This window comes from Cetorhinus maximus, chromosome 14, assembly GCF_964194155.1.
Source record: "Cetorhinus maximus chromosome 14, sCetMax3.hap1.1, whole genome shotgun sequence".
NCBI lineage: Eukaryota > Metazoa > Chordata > Chondrichthyes > Lamniformes > Cetorhinidae > Cetorhinus > Cetorhinus maximus.
In genome coordinates, this window is record NC_135892.1 from 97710196 (window position 1) to 97729182 (window position 18987).

Genomic DNA, 18987 nt, shown 5'->3' on the forward strand with positions numbered 1-18987 from the left:
CCGGCCGAAGAAATATCGCGCAACTTCGTGATGACGACGGGATGCACGCCCGATGTTACCGCGCATCATTTAACATTCCAGCATGTTGGGTGTGCACCTGCACGCTGAATGGAAAGTTCTGCCCAATATTTCCAAGTGATGATACGAAACTCGGTGGGAATGTGAGTGGTGAGGAGGATGTTAAGAGGTTTAAAGGCGATTTAAAGAGGTTGAGTCAGTGAGCAAATACATGGCAGATGCAGTATAACATGGATAAGTGTGAAGTTATCCACTTCAGTAACAAAAACAGAATGGCAGAGTTTTATTTAAATGGTGATAGATTGGGAAATGTTGATGTACAAAGGGACCTATGTTTCCTTGTACACCAATCACTGAAAGTAAGCATGCAGGTGTAGCAAGCAGCTAAGAAGGCAAATGGCATGTTGGCCTTCATTGCGAGAGGACTTGAGTACAGGAAGGAGGATGTCTTACTGCAGCTGTACTTGGACTTGGTGTGACAGGTTTGGTCTCCTTACCTAAGAAAGGGTATACTTGCCTTGAACATAGTGCAGCGAAGGTTCACCAGACTGATTCCTGGGATGACAGGATTGTCGTATGAGGAGAGATTGGGTCAACTAGGTCTCTCTAAACTCCAGTGGAGTTTAGAAGAATGAGATAGGACCTCATTGAAATGTATAAAATTCTGACGGGGCTGGACAGACTGGATGCAGGGATTGTGTTTCCTCTGGCTGGGGGGTCTAGAACAAGGGGTCATAATCTTAGGATATGGGGTAGGCCATTTAGGATTGAGACGAGGAGAAACTTCTTCACACAGGAGGTGGTGAACCTGTGGAATTCTTTACAACAGAAGGCTGTGGAGGCCAAGGCACTGAATATATTTAAGAAGGAAACAGATTTCTAGACTCTATAGGCATCAAGGGATATGGGAAGAGAGCAGAAGTATGGCATTGACATAGAGGATCAGCTATCATCATATTGAATGGTGGAACAGGTTCAAAGGGCTGAATGACCTACTCCTCCTATTTTCTATGTTTCCATGAACCAATCCTTCTTCATGCCAAATAAGAATCTGTTTTTTGTTAAGAGAAAGCATGCTTTTTGCTTTTTTTTAAAAACATGCTCCTGACTTCAAAGGAGAGATATCTTCATGACAGTTTTGAAATCTTTGTTATGCAAACTGCATGTGTTTGTGAAGTAGCACATTTATGCTTCTTGCAAGGATCAGAGATTTTAAGAGCTTTTTTTGGTAAGCCCCATTTCTTAAATTGGGAAATCAGCGTGTAGCCCTAAGTTGCCATTTATGGGCGTGTTTAAAGTTTGTATCATAACTACATACATGCCAAGTGAACCTAGGTTTAGCCCTTCATCTGGAATCCCTGCAAATAATGCTGAACTTAATCCACTTCACGTATTAAACTATCAAAGTCCATGATTCAGGCAGCACAAGGGTGAATCTGTTTCATTGGTTACTTCATTCTTGAACAGCTGGAGAATAGGATAGCGTTTTTTATCTAAGGAAATAGCTCACGAGAGACTTGACTTCCATATTTTAAAAATCAGCCTGTCAACTGCAAGCTTGTTTGAACCCAATGCCAAAACTCGCCTTGCATTTAGAAGAAAAAATAGCAAATAATGCACATCCATTGACAGACTATGGGTGAGACTTCCTTACAGTTCTTGAATTCTGGCTTTATGTTTTCACAAAAGCTGATTTAATGCCAATTCATAAGGCTTTGAAATGAGTATAGAGTGTAGCAATGTGTTTTCTATCACAGGTCACAACTCATGTTGCCTCCAATGCCTTTTGATGGCTTAACAATTTTGCAGCAAATAAATTCTGCCAGCAACTTCAGAGCAGGTCCAAGAAAGCAGGCTGTGTGATTGTGCAGAAATTTAGTAGAGGAGGATGGTTGAAATTGAGATTCCTTTGTAGTTACAGCCAAGATGTGCTCAAAAATTGTTTTCTCTTCTCCTACAAGTGAAAACTGCAGAAAAAGCATCTGGGTAATTATGTTGATCAAAGTGTTTTTGCTCAAATGCTCAGTGGATACCTACTCCAAGCATAATGAGTGCATGGGGTAGGCATAAACCTAAAACATTACTCATCAATGCAGCATTGGTGATGAGGGCACGTGGATGTTATACTTATAGGTATGAGTTTTGAGTCCTGTCACTCCTGGCGCAGTGTCAATCTTCCAATTTGATAAAACAGCATACTTGAGTTTAAATCCCACATCAGATCAGAGTTTTCTTCAGAATTAAGTATTAATCTTAGTGCCTTTAATGTATTGATAAATTCAAAAGTCATTTAAATAAAATGTTATTGCAATTGGAGGGTTTCACTGGAAAATGGTTAACAAATATTTTCCCAGTAAACTCAGATTAACATCAAGCATAACTGGCAACAATTATTGGTAAGTTAATGGTCCTCATCATATTACTCAAAAACTGAAAAATGGATAAATATTCAATTCGGTTTGCTTGTGAATTAAAAAAAATATCAAATTACCACACTTGCTGACTAATCTGCAACATTAGTCATTGTCTGACTTAAAACAGTCTTGTAATGTTATTAAGTAAAGTGGAACTTTGTATATCATTAGGAGATTGTTGGAGACCTGTGTTGAAATTCTGGACAGCATTCATTTTAGTATTCTATGATCTATATATGTATAATAATAAATTAGCAAGCCATTACTAATGTATATTTCGGGGTTCCTAGGGTTTTATTCCAGGAGATAGTATGTTATGTTTATCTGGCATGAAAACAAGATGGTTTACAAATTACTGTTAACGAGATTAATTGACGAACACTGACATTTCCTTGACCCCAAATTAATGCAGGGATTAATTTATTTCATTCAAAATATCAGATATTAGTATATTGTCATTGATGTTAAACACTTGTTTACTAATATCTTCAACAGTACTGCCTAGATCTCTGTGCATTTGCTAGTAAGTTGGATCAGATCTAATTCCAGGTGGGAGCGTAGTGAATGCATAATTTGACTGTCATTTTTGAATATTGCAAATATGAGAGCCACTTTAAAAAGGCAGAGATATTTAATATGATTTCACAAGACAGGATCCGATGAAGATGATTCTTTGGCTCATTTAATCTCATTCTTCCAGATTAGCAATCCTATTTTTTCCCTATCATAACTTTACTGTTCACAGGAGCAGGGAGCTGAATTTCAGCTATAAGATAGCACCTCCAATGGAACATTCCCTCAATACTACATTGGAGCGCCAATTGGGATTACAAGCTCAAGTCTTGGAGTGGGACATAACCTTTCAATTAAGCAAAGCTGTCACACACTAAGCTTAGCTGTCTTCTAATGTGATTTTGCTTTCCTATCACTATGTTAGCATTGATGAAAACAAAATCAGTGTTGGGGTCAGCTCCTATTGTTCCTCTCCAGTTTCAAAATTAAAAATAAACATTACATGCACTGCAAAGCATTAGCTTGCACGTATGTAACTTAAAAATTACTTGTAGTAAAATTATAAGTGAAAACTCCAGAAATACAAAAAAATATGGAAGGGAAGTATAAAGGAAAACTAGTGCTTAACATGAAGGACAATTGAATGTGCTTATAGGAGCATATAAAGTAAAAGGATACTCAAGAAGTGGGCCACAGGAGCCATTAATTTTAAATTTTTTTGGCATAATTCCTGTTTTTAAAGGATGGTGTGTGAAACATGTTGCATCCTTGTTCAAAAAAGGATAAAAGGGAATTAGAAGCCAATTAATTTTACCTTGGTTATGGGTAAACTTCTAGAATCAAACTAAATTGCAGAATGTTTAGAAAACCAAGGGCTGATGAGTAATGAGGATATGTTTAAAAGATTGAAATATTTGAGGAAATCACGAGAGTCTACAGACACTGGGAATACATGGGAGCACTACCTAAACTTTCATGTTTTAGAATATAATTATCTATCCCTAGACTTCTCTGTCCTTGTGCTTTTGTACTGGGTTTTGTACATACCGGTAACGGACATAAAAGAAAGGAAGTGATGTTGAATTTATCCAAGACATTTGTTGGACAACAGTTGGAGTATTAAAGAAGAATTAATTCACATTTACAAATTACTTTATAGCCAATTAATTGCTTTTTAAGTATAGTTATTGTTTTGTAAGCAAATACAGCAATCGGTTTGTGTATGGCAGGGTCCCCCAAACAACAGAGATAAATGGTTAGATAATCTTGTTTTAGTGGTGGTAGTAGTTGATGCAAGTTTCTGATTCAGGAATGAGAATGCTACTACTGAGCCAAGGTTGTGAATTGGATGCAATTCTGGGAAACCCTATATTAAAGGATATTAGAAAACTGTAGAGTGTAGTAAAGCTTCATTAGAACAATATCTGACATGAGTTGTCAGGAAAATGCAAGAATCTACTATGAAGGAATTCTTGACAATAGACTTAGAAAATTGTAGTATGAGATGACAACCAACATGGTTTTACAAAAGGTAAATGGTGTTTGACAAATTTATTAAGAGTTTTTTGAAGATGTAACTAGTCGGGTAGATAAAGGGTGCCAGTAAATGTAGTATATTTGGATTTCAAAAGGGCATTGATAAGGTGTCACACAAAAGGTTAACACACAAGTTGGGGATAATATATTAGCATAGATGGAGATTGGTTAACGGACAAGAAGAGTGTAGGGGCAATGGGAAATTTTTAATTTGGCAGGCTGTAACTAGTTGAGTGCTTCAAGGATCAGTGCAGGGGCCCCAGCTATTTACAATGACTTAAACGAAGAAACCGAGAGTAATGACTCTTAGTTTGCTGACAATGCAAAGCTTTGTGAGAATGTAAGCTGTGTGGACACAGAGGCTGCAAAGAGGTATAGACAAGGCAAGATGGCAGATGGAGTATAATGATGGGAAGTGTGAGGTTATTCACTTTGATAGAACAGAAAAGTAGAGTATTTTTTTAAAAGGTGTAGAACTTTGAAATGTTGATGTTCAGCGAGACACTGGCATATTCATACAAGGGGGCAAATGGCCATGTTGGCCTTTTTGCAAGGAGATTGGAGTACAAGAATAAGGAAGTCTTGCTACAATAGTATAGGGCTTTGGTGAGACCACACCTGGAGTACTGTTGTACAGTTTTGGTCTCCATATCTAAGGAAGGATATACTTGCATTGGAGGCAGAAAAGTGAAGGTTCACTAACATGGTTCCTGGCATGAGAGGGTTGCCCTATTATCAGAGGCTGAGTAAATTGGCCTTATACTCGCTGGAGTTTATAAGAATGAGAGGTGATCTCATTGCAAGCAACGGGGAGGCACCAAAGGGCCACCCATGCGCTCCATACCTTACCCTCACCAACACCCCCAGCACAGACTTTAAGTCTGCCACCACTTTATTGGACTGTGGAGCAGTTGGACTGCATACATTGTACAATCTCCTTGTCAACATTGGCCATGTAGCAATCACTGCTGGAGGCGTTCACAGCCCCTTGCAATCTCAGCATCCTGGTTTGGACCAGTGTCCCCATGTCGCAGGTTGACAGTGCAGCCATGCAGCGCACTCAGTCCTGGCCATCCAAGGGATGAGCAGCACTCCCCAGGATGGGTCGAGGGTGGTCACACAGAGCCAGGAAAGGTGCTATGTACAGCCATGATAATCACGTCTCCCTCTCTTTCATGCTGCAGGAGGACCACGTCAGGATCATGGATCCTGGTGATCTAGCTGTATGCCTGATGGCCTATAGAGGCCCTAGAAGACGGAAGAGAGAGTGACTGAGGCACCTGGCTGCGCAAAGGCAGGAGCATGAAGAAGGGGCAGCAGGGGCTCCCGCACACGCTGCCCAGGAGCGACGGCGAGCCGTGGCTGGTCAGCATCTAGCGACACTCAGGGTCTATAGGCATCGCCTACCATTGCTGCAGTTGATTGAGAACCAGTGTCGCTGACGACTGCACATGTCTAGGGGCCTGGTGGCTCACATCTGCCACTTACTGTAGGATTTGGCGCCAAGGGGACATGGAGGGAATCCACTGTCAGTGGCTGTGAAAGTGACTGCGGCGCTCAATTTCTATGCCAGTGGCTCCTTTCAGGGCCCCACAGGTGACCTCTGTGGGATTGCACAATCCGCCACCCGTAAATTCATCCCGGAGGTCACGGATGCCACCTTCTCCATGGCACACAACTTTGGTGCATTTCGCCTGGGACCAGGACAGCCAGGATTCAAGGGCCATTGGGCTCGCCCTGATCTCAGAATTCCCACAGGTGCAGGGTGTGATTGACTGCACTCATGTGGCATTCAGGTCTCCACCGTTGCACTCAGTGGACTTCATGAACTCACTGAATATGCAGCTGGTATGCGACCACCAGAAACGCATCTTGCAGGTGTGCACACGGTTTCCAGGGAGTGTGCACGACGCCTACGTCTTGAGTCACTCGCAGATCCATGCAGTCTTCCAGGGTCCACAGAGGCTGCAGAGTTGGCTCCTTGGGGACAAGGGCTTCCCGCAGATGCCGTGGCTGATGACACCCGTGCGGCGGCCTTAGACTGCAGCAGAGCGACGCCATAATGAGGCGCATGCAGCAGCTCGCAGCTTGGTGGAGCAGACCATCGGGATGCTGAGGATGTGGTTCCGGTGCCTGGACAGGTCTGATGGAGCCCTGAAAACAGTCCAAAGAGGGCGTCATGCATCGTTATTGTCTGCTGCGCCCTTTACAGTCTGGTGCTGCAATGGGGAGAGGAGTTGGCTGAGGAGGAGCTGGAGGAGCTGCACGTCTCCTCCGATGAGGAGGCCGCTGATGGGGATGAGGATGAGGGGGTCCTCGGTGGTGATGACGATGTGGATGAGGCTCTCACACTGGCTAGACAAGGCAGGCACACTTGGGAGGCCCTCATAGCTGCCAGATTTGTGGAGGATGATGACGATATGCAGTGAGGTGTCCCTGTAGATCCTCACATCACCGCTGTGAATGTTTGACTCCAGTCTGGCTTATTGCAGTGCCAGTACTCTCTGAGAATGCTCCTGTCATGGAGATGCAGTGGAGGCCCTAATAGTCACTCATTCACAGGAGGATGATGACAACATGCAGTAAGGACACTCCATAGATCTTCAAATAGCCTTTGAGAATGTCTGACTCCTGTCTGGCCGAGGGCAGCTCGCTTGCGCTCCATGATCAGGGTCATCTCAGAGACGCAGCCATGAAACTAGACGCATCTGATGCTGTGTTCGCCTTCACCACCTTAGCCCTTCAGGAGCTGGTACATAGCATCGCTGGTCGCAGATGCTGGTGTGATGGGGGCCAGCCCCACCTTAAAAGGTGCTGAGAGCACACAGAAAGTATGAGAGAACTCTGTGGCGCCTGCCCACTACATTCTGGTAGCAATAACCAGCACCGCCAAGGTGCAGGCATCAGTAATCTTTCCAGGGAGTGTGAGGCTGGACCATCACGGTGGTCTGAAGGCTGCACAGGGGAGAGGCCCTGGACTGAGACACCTGCCTTTTATCTTGTATAGAAAGGTTTCACATCTGAGTGACAAGAACACCGCTCATCAGAACAAGGAGCCACAGGCAGGATGACATTCTTAGGCGTTTATTGACAATAGTGAACAGGATGTACAAATGACCAACACCTGTGGCCAGGCTGTGCAACTACTTTTACCTAACTTTTCTAACCCTGCCACTACGTCTTGGTGCTCCCTGGACATCCACAACACAGGTGGAGGCAGTCTGTGATGACTTTGGTGGGTGTCCTCTGGATAGCTGAGACTTTGAGGGCCCTGGCCTGCTTTCGGGATCCTACTGTGTGGCAGTGGCACCCTCCTCGGCCTGTGAAGCTGGACCTGCGGAGGTCACAGGAATATAGGATTCAGATAGGCCGGTTACTCCCAGAGTCACCTGGGTGGATAGCCCTGGAGCGTGCACCTGCTGATCCTCCTCCCTATGGATGGCCAATGGCCCCTGTCTGACTGTGAGCGGAAGGGATAGCTGGAGTGAGATCGAGCTGCCCAGCACCCCTCTCATGTACACACTGTTGGAGGCCAACTATATCATCAGTGAGCAGCAGTGCAGGAATGACATCCTGGACCAAGATCTACATGGCAGCCGCCTTCCTGCCAGTGTTGAGCTCGGTGCATTGCAATGCCGGCGCTATCACTTCAGCCTGAAGACAGATGGACTCCTCCATCGTGCCTTGCAAACTGAGGAGTGCAGCGGACATCCCTTCCTGTTGTTACCTAGCTTGCCTTTGCTCCAGCAACTGGGACATGACCGAGTCCAGAGGCTCATCATCTGACTCGGATTCAGGAACTTTCTGGCCTCCAGCAGTCCTCCAAGTGCCAGGGACTTGGGAAGTCCCTGCTTCCGCCTCCTGTGGATCAGAAAGTGCGATGTGCTCACCAGATTGTGATCCCAAGGCTACTCTAAAGCTAGGTCCCACTGAGGTGTGTGTCTCTGTGCTGATGGAAGGTGTGGGTGAGAGTTATGATGGGACTTCAGGGAGGATGCCTTCAGAGGTTTCTTCGGAGCTTGATTGGAGGCCCTGGGTCATGGACTCTGTCGGCTGTTTGGCAGGTGTGTCTGCGAAAGCATGGGGAGATAATTAGTGCATGGCAGTGGCCTGTGAAAGAGGACTCATCACTCACGGCATGGTTATCTGATGGATGTTGCACTGCTGGATCCTCACTTGATAGAGCAGCGTCAACCTCACTGTCAGCACATGACCGGTCCAGGCCATTGCCCGTCAGCTGGATGGCTCTGTTTTCGAATTCTGTCAGAACTTAGATTTCCAGCATCCCTCCACCAGTCTGCAGCCTTTCCCTCCTGTTGTGAGTCAGTTTGTCCTGCATGGATAGAGATAGAGAGAGTGTATCAGGACGCCTGCTGGGCCAGGTGATGAGTATGCCTGGCCTGTGTGGGTGGTGAGTGGTCCCATGAACGGGATGAGGACAATGATGGTGTGTGTGAAAGAGTGGATGGTGATGTCCCTTTCTCTGGCAGTGAAAGTCCTGTGGATAGGTTTGTGAATGTGGGAGTTGGGAGTGATGAAGAAAGTGACTTACCCTGGCAGAATGGAGGAGATCATTCATCCTTTTGCGGTACTGCATGGCTGTCCTCCTCTGCAGGGCGTTCGAGCTGACCACCGCTGCCACCACCACCCAAGCCAGGTTGGTGACATTGCTACCCATCCTGTGTCCAGAGCGGGGGTAGAGCAAATCCCGTCGGGCCTCCACAGCATTCAGCAGTCGCTCGAGGGACCCATTGTCAAAGTGCGGGGCTGCAGTCTTTTTGCCTTTGCTGGCTGTGTCTCCTGGACAGCGGTGGTGAGCTGGTGGCGATGAGTGCTTTGCTCGCGGCTGCCTTTTAAAGATGACGGCCGGCATGATGCAACAACGGGGTGATGGCAAGCAGGCGAATGAGCCCGCCCACCATGGAAACGACGTGTTTCCTGGGAATGTGTAAATAATGAGGCGGGTGCAGGAAGATATGGCGTGAAAACCCGCCATTTTCATCAGGGGGTAGGACTCCATTTTACCTGCCTGCTACCACACTTAGTGCTATTCTGGGAAAATTCCGCCCTTTGAATGGATAAGTAGTGAAAGATTGCTTCCACAAGTGAGAAATAAGAGGAAGTTGGGGTAAGTTTATTCACCCATTAGCTTTGTAGAGTCTGTAATTTCAAGTGGTGTTGTATGATTAATATAGTATGACTACATTTTGAAGATGAGCTTTGTTTTAAATGTAACATTTTCTGTCTTTTCCTTTCATGTATTGCAGATCACAGGTGCAAACCTATATTCATTGTACCACTGAGCTAGGACTTTAGTAATGAACAAATCATTTGTGCACTTTTGGGTGTAAGATGCTCCCATATGCTCACTTTATCTGCTTGTTCACACACTTCTTTAAGCTCCCCTCCACCAGACGCTATTCATTGCATATTCCCTAACCTCCACTAATAATTTTTATCTTCTCTAGAGTTTAGAAGAATGAAGGGATCTCATTGAAGTGTACAAAATTCTTACATGGTTCAACAGTGTAGATGCGGGAAGGATGTTTCCCCCGGTTGGGGGAGTTCTAGAACCGAGATATACAGTCTCAGAATAAAAGGTAGGCCATTTAGGACCGTGGTAAGGAGGAATTTCTTCAGTCAGAGAGTGCTAAATCTCTGGAATTCTCTACCACAGAGGGCTGCGGAGGCTCAGTCATTGAATATGTTCAAAGCAGAGGTCAATAGATTTCTATATTCCGATGACACTAAGGAATACAGGGATCATGTGAGAAAATGACTTTGAGGGAGAAGATCAGCCATGATCTAGTTAAATGACCTGAGGGGCCGAATGACCTACTTCTGCTCCTATGTAATGACCTGCCAGAGAAGTACTCAAGTGTGATCGGGGTTGACATATTTTATATATAGCCTTTTCTTTTTAAAATAAGGAGTGCATTTAGGCATAGCAACTGGCACAAACATAGTTTAAAATAGTAATAACTGTTAACATGTTAATGCTGTTAACATTGAGAAATGCGCCATATAGCCTAAACCATACAAAATCAAGCTAAAGAAGGAAATAGTAGGAGCAGTGATGAAAAGCATAGTCAAAGAGGTGGATTTTAAGGAGAGTCTCAAAGGAAAGGGAGATGGAGGGATTTAGGGAAGAAATTTCAGAGTTTAGAGCCTACATGGCTAAATTGTGGGAAAAAAGGAGGGAGGATGCACAAGAGGCTGGAGTCAGAAGAGTAGAGAGCTGTGGATTATGTTTTAGGACTGGTTGAGGTTACAGAGATAGGGTTTAAATCATGAAGAGCATTAAACATAAGGATTAGAATTAGGAGAAAATATGATGGGATGAGCAAAAAAACATGGAAGATGGAATTCAGTGTCAGTAGGAAGGTAGGAGCAGGAGTAGGCCATTCAACCTCCAGGGCCTGCTCCGCCATTTAACTAGATCATGGCTTATCTTCTACCTCAATGCCAACTTCCCGCATTATCCCTGTATCCCTTAATGTCATTGGTATCTAGAAGTTATCCACCTCTACTTTGAACATAATGACTGAGCCTCTGCAGCCCTCTGCAGTAGAGAATTCCAAAGATTTACCACCCTCTGACTGAAGAAATTCCTCCTCATCTCAGTCTTAAATGGCCTGCCTTTTATTCTGAGACTGTATATCTTGGTCCTAGAACCCCCCCTCCCCCCTCAACTGGGGGAAACATTCTTCCTGCATCTACCCTATTGAGCTCTGTAAGAATTCAATAAAATCACCTCTCATTCTTCTAAACTCTAGAGAATGCAAAAATTTTAAGTGGAGGTTAGGGAATATGCAATAAAATGTGTTTGGTGGAGGGGAGCTTAAAGAAGGATGTAAACAAACAAATAAAGTGAGCATATGGACTATCTTGCACACAAGTGCACAAATGATTTGTTCATTACTAAAGTCCTAGCTCAATGGTACAACGAATATAGGTTTGCACCTGTGATCTGCAATACATGAAAGGAAAAGACAGAAAATGTTACATTTAAAATAAAACTCACCTTCAAAATGCAGTCATACTATATTAATCATACAACACCACTTGAAATTACAAAGCATTCCATATTCTACGACGCTAATGTGTGAATAAATTTATTCCAACTTCGTCCTCTTTTCTTCTTGCTAGTGGAAGCAATCTTTCACTAGTTCTCTGCTCAAAACCTTTCATAAGTAGAGAGGTTTTTGATCTACAAGAGAGTCAAATGTTATGGGGGGCAGGCAGAAAAGTGGAGCCAAAGCCACAATGAGATAAATGTGAGGTGGTATATTTTAGTTAAAAAATAAAAGTAATGATTATACTTTGAATGGGGGATGTTGGGTAATGTGGAATAATTATATTCAGGGGTTCAGGTTTACAAGACATGAAAAAGAATCATCTCAAGTGCCAAAAGTCTAATTGGATACTAGGTTTTATGGCAAGGCCTATAGACTATAAAAATGGTGAATTGATATGTAAAGCCAAGTTTTTGGTCCACCAGTAGTACAACACATTTAAAGGCTATTTATGCTGCAGTTGACAACAGTAAGGCTCCCTTTTATTTTTAAAAAGAGCTTGTTTTCGGTTCACTACATGCGAGCTGATCCATTATTGCAGAACCATAATAAATATTTAGATTGCTCTTTAAGGATTAGTATTTCATTCTGTTATGCATGGAGCTTAGTGTAGTCAGTCACCAGTGCTTCAATACAAGTAATCTGATCTCTCAAATCCATGTGACCTGATAGGACTAAAATGCACTCATGTCTGAATAAACTGAATACTTGCTTCTGTTTGGTTAGTCGCACTACATGGGGATAAAATTAAGACTTTCTTTGGAGCATCTTGATGGGTAACCTGAGCACTAAATTCAATCCAATTAATTTTGAACTTTTTGTGGTTAAAAATCGTTCTCCTAGCTGGAAGGTCAGAGTGAACTGGTTGTTAGATAATTAATGCCTTTGAAATAAAGAAAAAAGAGAACGTAGTACTGCAACACATTCTAATTTACCACATATCTGAAAGATAGATTGCCAAAAGTTGCGCTTTCATAACTAGAAAACAATATTTTAGTATAGTTAGTCATGTCAGGATAAGTGGCAATTTTTTTGGAATTTCTATATTAAGCTATACACACAGTGAATATTGCCTATTTGCCAACTTCATACCTTTGCTGGCCGCTATCTGAGGCTGAACCAGACTATTTGCAACCTCAGCTCCTGATCCCATATCCCCTCCATTACCAAGATTGCCAACATCCACCTCTAATACTGCCTGTCTTTGACATTACCTCAGCTTGTCTGTTGCTAAAACCCTTACCATGCATCTTTTAGCTCCAGCCTTGACTATTCCAATTCTCTTCTGGCTGGGCTCCCGTATACCACCTTCCATACATTTCAGCTGACCCAGAACTGTTGCCCGTATCCTAATTTACACCAAGTTGCCATCACCCATAATATTACCCCTGTGCTTGTTGACGTACACTGGCACCTAGTCTGACAGTGCCTCAATTTGAAAATTCTCAGTGTTATGTTTAAATTCCTTCATGCCATAGCCCCTTTCCATCTCTGTAATCTCCTCCAGCCCTATCACCATCCTTGATCTCTGTGCGCCTCTGATTCTGGGCTCTTCCTCATAGCTGATTTTTTTTCCCTCCACCATTGGCAGTTGTGCCTTTAGCTGTCAAGGCCCTCAGTTCTGGAATTTCTTCCTAAACCTCTCTACCTCTATCTCTTTTAAGATGGTCCTTAAAATCTGTCTGTTCAACCAAGCTTTTGGTCACCTGTCCTAATATCTCTTTTATGTGGCCTGGTGTCAAATTTTGTCTGATAACACCCATGTGAAGTGCCTTGAGATGTTTCACTGCATTAAAGGCACTACAGGAGTGCACGTTGTTGTTGCCAAGTGTGCTGTGGCTTGGATAAATCAGTTTGAACTTTCATCACCAGAGGGTGCTCTTGATTTACCTTTCTGTAATGCATTTTAGGTAGCATTTCAGTTTCCCAGGAACACAACCAAAAAAAGGAGTCTTACTCATAAAAAATGATTACATTTGATTTTTTCATAACACAACTTTTTCTCAAAACACTTGGTGTAATACTGTATATATTTTATCAGCAAATTGTTAGTATTTATTATAAGAAAGGGTTGGCTGTGGTCCCTTGTAAAAGCTGCAGTGTTGGTAACAAAGAGATTGCTATTAGTCCTGGCAACAAATTGTGCAGTTCAAAGCATAAATCCTAAATTTTGAGCCATCATTAATAACAGTAAAATAATAAAATAGTTCCTTTTTTCAACAGGTAAAATGCCTAATTCTATTTTTTTCAAACTTCCAGTATATGTTATCTGTAAACAAGGAAATGATTCCCAGAAGGCTGTTAAAATCCTGCAAGAGGTACTTGACAATGAGCTCTCCTCATTATCAGTGAAGGATATACAGGGTGGCCTAACGGCCTGGGCTTGTAAGATTGATCCAACCTTCCCACAGTATTGATTGCTGGAAACAGGAGAAAGGGAAGAAAATCATTTAACGCCATTTTAAAAAAAATAGTACTTAAAATGTATTAGTTATTCAATGTACTCTTAATTCTATGTATGTCAATAAATGCAAGTGGAAAGTTTTTGTCAGGGTTGCTCAGTAACTTGAAAAGAAACCTGCAGATTGTTTCAGTTGATGTGCTAGCCATTTAAGAGTAGATAATGCTGATTTCTGTGTTGACTATATTTGAACTATTTAATAAGGACATAAGCAATTAGTAACTAAATACAAGTGTACGGAAAATCTCCTGGTTAGAGTTGATTCATTTTATTAAGTATCTTATGTTACAGACCAAATACTATGCTACTGAATTACTAATAGCGGAATATTGTGAGAACTAAAAGATTAACCTTTTAGATGCAATTGATATGGCAGCACAAATTAATGAAGCAAATGACCCATGCAGAAATTCTGGCAATGCACGTTTGCTGTAATTTGCTGCTAGGTGAACTTCTGTATATTTTAACAATTGTGATGTTGCTATAAGAATGGGACAGTTAATGTAACAATTCATGTTTTCAATAATGGACCAGATTTATTAAACATGTTTATCCTTGTGTATAATGTAAGTGCTGTCTTTAGGTTCTCCACAAAAAAATATTAATTATGACATGGATTCCATTAATGTAGACAATGACACAACATCTGTTTGACATAATGTTATCTGTTATGGTAACCTCTGTTTCAAAAAAACCCAGCCAGACTAGTTGGCTACATTGTTTTTTTTTAAAGTGCACATTCTTTTTAAATATGTACATGCAGAATTAATTATTTTTCATCAGCATAACATCACAGTAACAAAGTCACTCCAGAGCTTTCAACTTTTTACGATATGAGATGGGTCAATTGGAAGATTTACTGAAAATTTCAAAAGAGAATATTGTATCTGGTGTTTCATAAGGATACAGTTTCATTTTTGAAGCTGATTGAGACTCTCATGATTCTGTTACTTGTGATTGACACTCTCGGTTAATCACAATTGGAAATATCAGTTGTTGCAATCCTTGTGTAAGATTTATTCAGTGAACAAACCTAATGTAATTAAACATGTGATTCTGTCAGATCTGCTGCTTGTTATTATGACACAGCCGATGGTAAATGCTGAGCTGTTCAAATCCCAGAGGGAAACTTGAAACAACTGTCATAACCAATTTTACAATTTGTATGTTTCGAGATGCAGGCTTTGAATTCAGTAGTAATAAGGCCACCGAGTCTCAGGTATTTAAAACTAAATTAAACATATTAATACAAAAAAAGATTGTAAGCTCATACATATGTCTACAAAATGACTAGTATAATAACTACAAACATCCCCTAATTAATCTCACTCCTAGTTACATCTCTGTTAAAGCAACAGTAAAACACAGATCTAAACAAACCCTGGTAAAGTACATTCTGGATAGTTGCATTCAAAATGGGTTTCTTTCAGCTCCGGGTCCTTGCAGACAATGCTTGAGGCTTACAGGCTGGAGGCTTTAGATCTTATAATCCCTCTCCTTTTTACCAACAGCCTGCTCTTCCTTTATACATATTTTCCTCTTTGAATGCAAATGTTCGTTGTATTACTGTCTCTTGAACTTTACCACTTCTGATAATAAGACCCTTTCATAAAAGCCACTTTATTAGTAATCATTGGGGGAAATAAACAAACACGCTGTTTCTGAGCTTCACCTGGTTAGGTGTAATATTTCACTCCCTCTCTTTGAATCCAAGCTACATTAGTTTGTTTAAAGAAAAATGCAAATTGCCCCCATGTTTACCTAATTAACATTTCAAACCTACTCTTCTATACATCAAAGCCGCTAGACCAGCTGGCTTTAATCCAATTAGGACACACACAGAGTTTGAGTGGTTTCTGTGTCTATTTAAAAAATAATTTCCACTAACATTATAGACATTAATATATCTTCATGACAGCCCCCTCCTTATTGAAAAATGAACCGTCAGAATTCTAAAAGATGGCTTAATTTTTATTAACCCATCTTACACTATCACCCATACTTATCTATATACTTACACTATTACATTACCAGGTGCATGCATTAACTATATACACAAATCCTTGCTATCAGCAGAAATCATTCCAGTTCGGTGTCCAGGTTTTAAAATGTCCAATTTTCCCTCTAAACTTCAAACTCTTGATAAAGCAAAGGCAATCAGATTCTCTCGTCTAGCAACATGTATAATCTGTAGATTAAATGGTTGCAATAATAAACTCCACCTGAATAGACTTGCACTTTTGTCTCGAAATTTGTCCAGAAACTTTAAAGGATTGTGGTCTGTATAAACAATTGTTTCCGATGAATTGTTTGCAACATAGATTTCAAAATGCTGCAATGCTAACACCAAGCCCATCATCTCTTTTTTGATCGTTGAATATCTTCTCTGTTGTGTATTCAACTTCCGTGAAAAATACCTTATCGGTTTTTCAATTCCACTATCGTCTTCTTGTAACAGTACAGCCCCAATGCCTATATCGCTTGCATCAACGGCCAACTTAAATTGGTTGGTGTAATTGGGTATTGCCAAAACTGTTCTCGTAATTAGTAGTTTTCAAATTGTCAAATGCCTTTTGACACTCCAGTGTCCATTGAAACCGCTTGTTCTTTTTTAATAGTTCAGTCAGTCAGTGGAGCAACCACACTGCTAAAATTTGGCACAAATTTCTGGTAAAACCCACTCACGCCCAGAAATCTCAAAACTTCTTGTTTTTCAGTAGGCACTGGGAAATCCACAATAGCCTTGACTTTCACATCTTGGAGCCACCTTACCATGTCCAATGGTATGGCTTGGATATGTAACTTGCGCTTTTGCAAATTCACTTTTAGCCAAGTTCATCACCAAATTAGCTTCTTGTAATCGAATGAATAATTCTTCCTTCTCCCACATCTGACTGAAAACTATTAAGTTATCAATACAAACAGCACAATTGCTTAGACCTACAATTACTTTGTTTGTCAGTCTTTGAAATGTTGCAGGTGCATTCTTCACACCAAATAGCATGACTTTAAATTGATATAGCCCATTTGGTGTCATAAAAGCCAATATCTCCTTTGGTCTCTCTGACAACGGTACTTGCCAATATACTTTTAGTAAGTCAATCTTTGGTAAACTTTGATTGTCCCACTTTCTCAATACAATCCTCCAGTCATGGTATAGGATATGAATCCGCTTTTGTTACCGCATTCACCTACCAATAGTCCACACACAGTCTGTGTTCTCCATCTCGTTTCGGTACCAGCACAATGTGCGCACTCCAGTTACTGCAACTAGACTCAATGACATCATTTTGCAGCAAGACGTCAATTTCTTGCTGTACTTGTGATAACTTTACTGATTTTGATCTATAAGCATGTTGCCTTATCGAAGATGAAACTTCTACAGACACATCATTTATAGCTAAATCTGTCTTCCCCAACTTTTCCCACAAATAGGGCTTTGTGACTGCAATAGCTTTTCCAAATCACTTTCACACTTGTTTGGAAGGTAACTCAATATTTCAGTTAAACTTTCAAGTATTCCCTCATCCAATTTGATTAGAGGAAAACCAATTTCAGAGTCCTGCACTTTCACCTCTTTCTCATCATCTACTCCGCCCCCACCGCTAATACCTCTTTTTGTTCCTCTTCCCTGTCAAAGTAATTTTTAAAGCCTATTTACATGACACACCCTCTGCTTCTTTCTTCTATCTGGAGTATTTATTAAATAATTTACTTCACTCAATTTCTTTTCAATCCTGTAAGGCCCACTAAACCTTGCCTTTAATTAGTCACCCAGTAATGCTAACAGACCTAGCACTCTCTCTCCAGCAACAAAATTCTGAGCTGAAGCCTTCCTGTCTGCTTTCGCTTTCATCACTTGCTGTGATATCTTTAAATGTTCCTAGCCAACTCACATGCTCTGTCTAATTTCTCTATGAAGTTTAATACATAATCCAGGAGAGTCATTTCTGAATTTTGACCCACCAATTTCTCATGAATCAATTTCAGTGGTCCCCTTACCTCATGACCATAAACTAGTTTAAAAGGGCTAAAGTCGATGCATTAGGAGCGTCTCTAATAGCAAATAACAGGAATGGAATTCCCCAATCCCAATCCTGTGGATAATCTTGACAGTACGCTCTGATCATAGTTCTTGAAGTTTGATGCCATCTTTCCAAAGCCCCTTGTGACTCCGGATGATAAATTGTTCACTTAAACTGTTTTATCCCCATGTTTACCTTATTAACATTTCAAACCTACTTCTATACATCAAAGCCTTTAGACCAGCTGGCTTTAATCCAATTAAGACACACATACCTAGACACAGACACCACTAGAACTCTCTTTTAAAAAAATTCCACTAACATTATAGATACTAATATATATTCATGACATTATATCCAATGATTTCACAACTTATATCCTCTATACCATTGTATATAAGTAAAATTTATGTTTGTGTGACAGTATTGTACTCCTTGTATTACCTGCATAAGGTGTGCATTTTATTTTTAGAACTGAAGCCTTTGATTAATTACATCATTGGGGATTTTGGAATTCTAAAACTGACATTGTAGAATACGTGTAATGGAAAAATAGAGCAAAGATAATCCTTCCAGTAACTGCCTTGCTTTTTAACTGTTGCTTCCTAAGGGAAAATATACACTGATCGTTCAAAATAATCTAATTATTTTAATCAACAAGGCTCAAAATAAATCTTTAGGCCTCGTGCCCAGCATATCCCCTGGAACTCTTTTGCAGGGACCTGCAAAAGAGCTGCAAGGGATATGTCGGGAACAAGGCCTGAAGATTTATTTTGAGTCTTGTTGATTAAATTCAGTCATGGACTTAATTTACACTGAAGGCCCTAATGACATTATGAAATAGTCCTGTATAGTCCCTATTATGAAAAAATATTTTATGCTGAACAGGATATTGTATTTGTAAAAAAAGGATTTGAAAGTTTTCTACGGTCTGTTATTGTTTA

The 18987-nt window shown here is 41.2% G+C and overlaps 1 protein-coding gene across 1 annotated transcript in view; it reads left to right on the forward strand.

The window, feature by feature from the left end:
• Positions 1–16249, forward strand: part of mocs3 (molybdenum cofactor synthesis 3) — a 63570-nt gene extending 47321 nt beyond the window's left edge. Inside the window, exon 13 of the mRNA XM_078557290.1 lies at positions 13817–16249. Within this exon, the coding sequence (XP_078413416.1) occupies positions 13817–13974 (158 nt within the window). The 3' untranslated portion in view covers positions 13975–16249. The remainder of the gene's footprint in view (positions 1–13816) is intronic.
• The last annotated feature ends 2738 nt before the right edge of the window (positions 16250–18987 follow it).